At 40.7% G+C, this 2,029-nt stretch overlaps 1 protein-coding gene across 1 annotated transcript in view; it reads left to right on the forward strand.

Moving 5' to 3' along the window:
- Window positions 1-2,029, forward strand: part of UVRAG (UV radiation resistance associated) — a 210,880-nt gene that overhangs the window by 96,268 nt on the left and 112,583 nt on the right. The window contains exon 7 of the mRNA XM_019524976.1: window positions 1,390-1,495. Coding sequence (XP_019380521.1) covers window positions 1,390-1,495 — 106 coding nt within the window. The remainder of the gene's footprint in view (window positions 1-1,389; window positions 1,496-2,029) is intronic.

A 2,029-nucleotide genomic window follows, 5' to 3' on the forward strand; every position in this document is an offset into this window, starting at 1 on the left:
CAACTGCATTTGTCATGGCACCAGGCACTTTTCAAAGTGCCTGGCACTGCGGCACTTGCACCTGTAAAAATGTCCCATGGTTTTTTAGTGATGTTTTAATGCACATTAGTCTATTTTAAAGAGCATTAGCAAAAGCACTTTTTTTAGTTAATCCTTAATGTACATTAAAATAAGCTAATGCACACCTGTAGAAGTGCCCAGTGATATCAGTATTGTTTTTAAGGCTGTGTATGGCTCTGTTCCACAGGACTGAGGTGGTAATGTAAGTGGTGGTGTTTTTTAAAAAGCTCAGAATGGGCAGCGAGGTGGAAACAGTTTATACACAGGTCCAGGATGGGGGTGCGCCACCAGGAGCTGTCCTTGTCTAACGCATGATTTAGGCCTGTGCTGGGTTGATTGTTGTCTGCCGCCTCCTCCTGGAAGTATTCCCTTAGTTTTAAGCAGTGGGGGGAATAAAGCCTTGATGTCTCCAAACAGATGCATTGTATTGAGTTGTTTAATGGTACAGAAAGAAAGACCATAGGATTGTACAGACACTCAGATGGGTTGAGGATGTGGTTGGATAGACTGATATTACCTTGGATTGTAGGGTTGTTGGAGGATGTAAATTTAGGTCGTTTTGCATTCTTCCTTCTCTAAGATGTGACAACCATTTGTGGCAACCGTGGTACTCTCAAGTGCTTAGAAAAGAAGCGGCTTAATGCTTCCTAGGCCTGCTTTTCCTATTGCGTTCCCCTGCATCTTTAAATTGCACTAAAGAAACATAGAAGTACATAGTAAATGTTCAGCTCTCTGCCTCTTCCATTTGGCCTGATTTAAGGAGTGGTGAATGTGCAGTTGCTGAACCTGAATATCCTGATCTTGATCTCTTTGGGGCACACTCACACTGTGCTTTTGGGTGTACAGGGCCTGCGGTGTAGGGTACAGATACCCAAGCTAGCAACGTAAACCATTGCTGTACTGAGCTCTGGGCTGTTGCAGCAAGGTAGCACCTGAGCTAGGTATTCTGATGCCAGCTTGAGTATCTCTATATTGTGCTGTATTTTAGATACAGTCCCTTATGTCTTGTTTCTGCCTTCGATAGCTTGTTGGGTCCCATCTGTTGAACCTCTCACTTTTGCCATAGGCACGTGAGGGTTGTGTATTGTTAACCTAACTAGTGAGAAGGATACTAAGCATTCGCTGCAGTTCAAGTTACTGAGCTGCTTTTTGGGTGACTGCTTATTAAACTTTCTTAGCTTAAAGAGTTCATTTGTATACTGTCCCTCTTCAACACAGCTGATTGTCTGCTTACAGTCATGTTGATTCTGCTGCTGAAGTAACAGGCAAGCTCATCACTAGAGCCGCATACAAAGAATTTAATTTCTATAACTTGTGTTTTATTTGCAGGCTTCATAGAGCCCAGTGTGCAATTAAACAGACTCAGGTAACTGTTCAGAAAATAGGAAGAGAGATAGAAGAAAAACTGAGACTTACATCTACAAGCAATGAACTGGTAGGCTTTGCTTTTGAAATCTCACTCTTGCTTCAGAATGTAGTTAAATAACACTATTGGAGACTCGGGCAACTTCTAAAACTTCAACGTGAAATCCCTGTATTTTAATATTTGTCATTTTATAAATGGAAATTCATCTGGAAAGCACAATGTGGTGGATTTTGGTTTAAATATACATTTACTGAGAGGGGGGAAATTAATAGGTTATTTAATGCTTTACTTTGCAAAAGCACAAACATTAGCTGCACAGTGAATAAAAAGATTTGCCAGGAAAAATAAACTGTTAGAGGTTGGGATTAATGATCTACTAAAGGGAAGTGTGGTTTTAGTTGTTTGGGTTGAGTCTACTAGTTGTACTTGCTTTCAGGCCAGCCTTTTGAGATGAATGAAATGCACGTAATAACTTTTCAGACACACAAGTGACATGTCTGTTTTAAATATTAACCACCTATTAGTATTAGCCATAGCTTTGTGCACTGCATGGCCAGGGACACAAGTTGCATGTAAATTGATTTAAGTCATCAGAAGCTGTTT

Source organism: Gavialis gangeticus, unplaced genomic scaffold, assembly GCF_001723915.1.
Source record: "Gavialis gangeticus isolate Ggan-Ray unplaced genomic scaffold, GavGan_comp1, whole genome shotgun sequence".
Taxonomy (NCBI): Eukaryota; Metazoa; Chordata; order Crocodylia; family Gavialidae; genus Gavialis; species Gavialis gangeticus.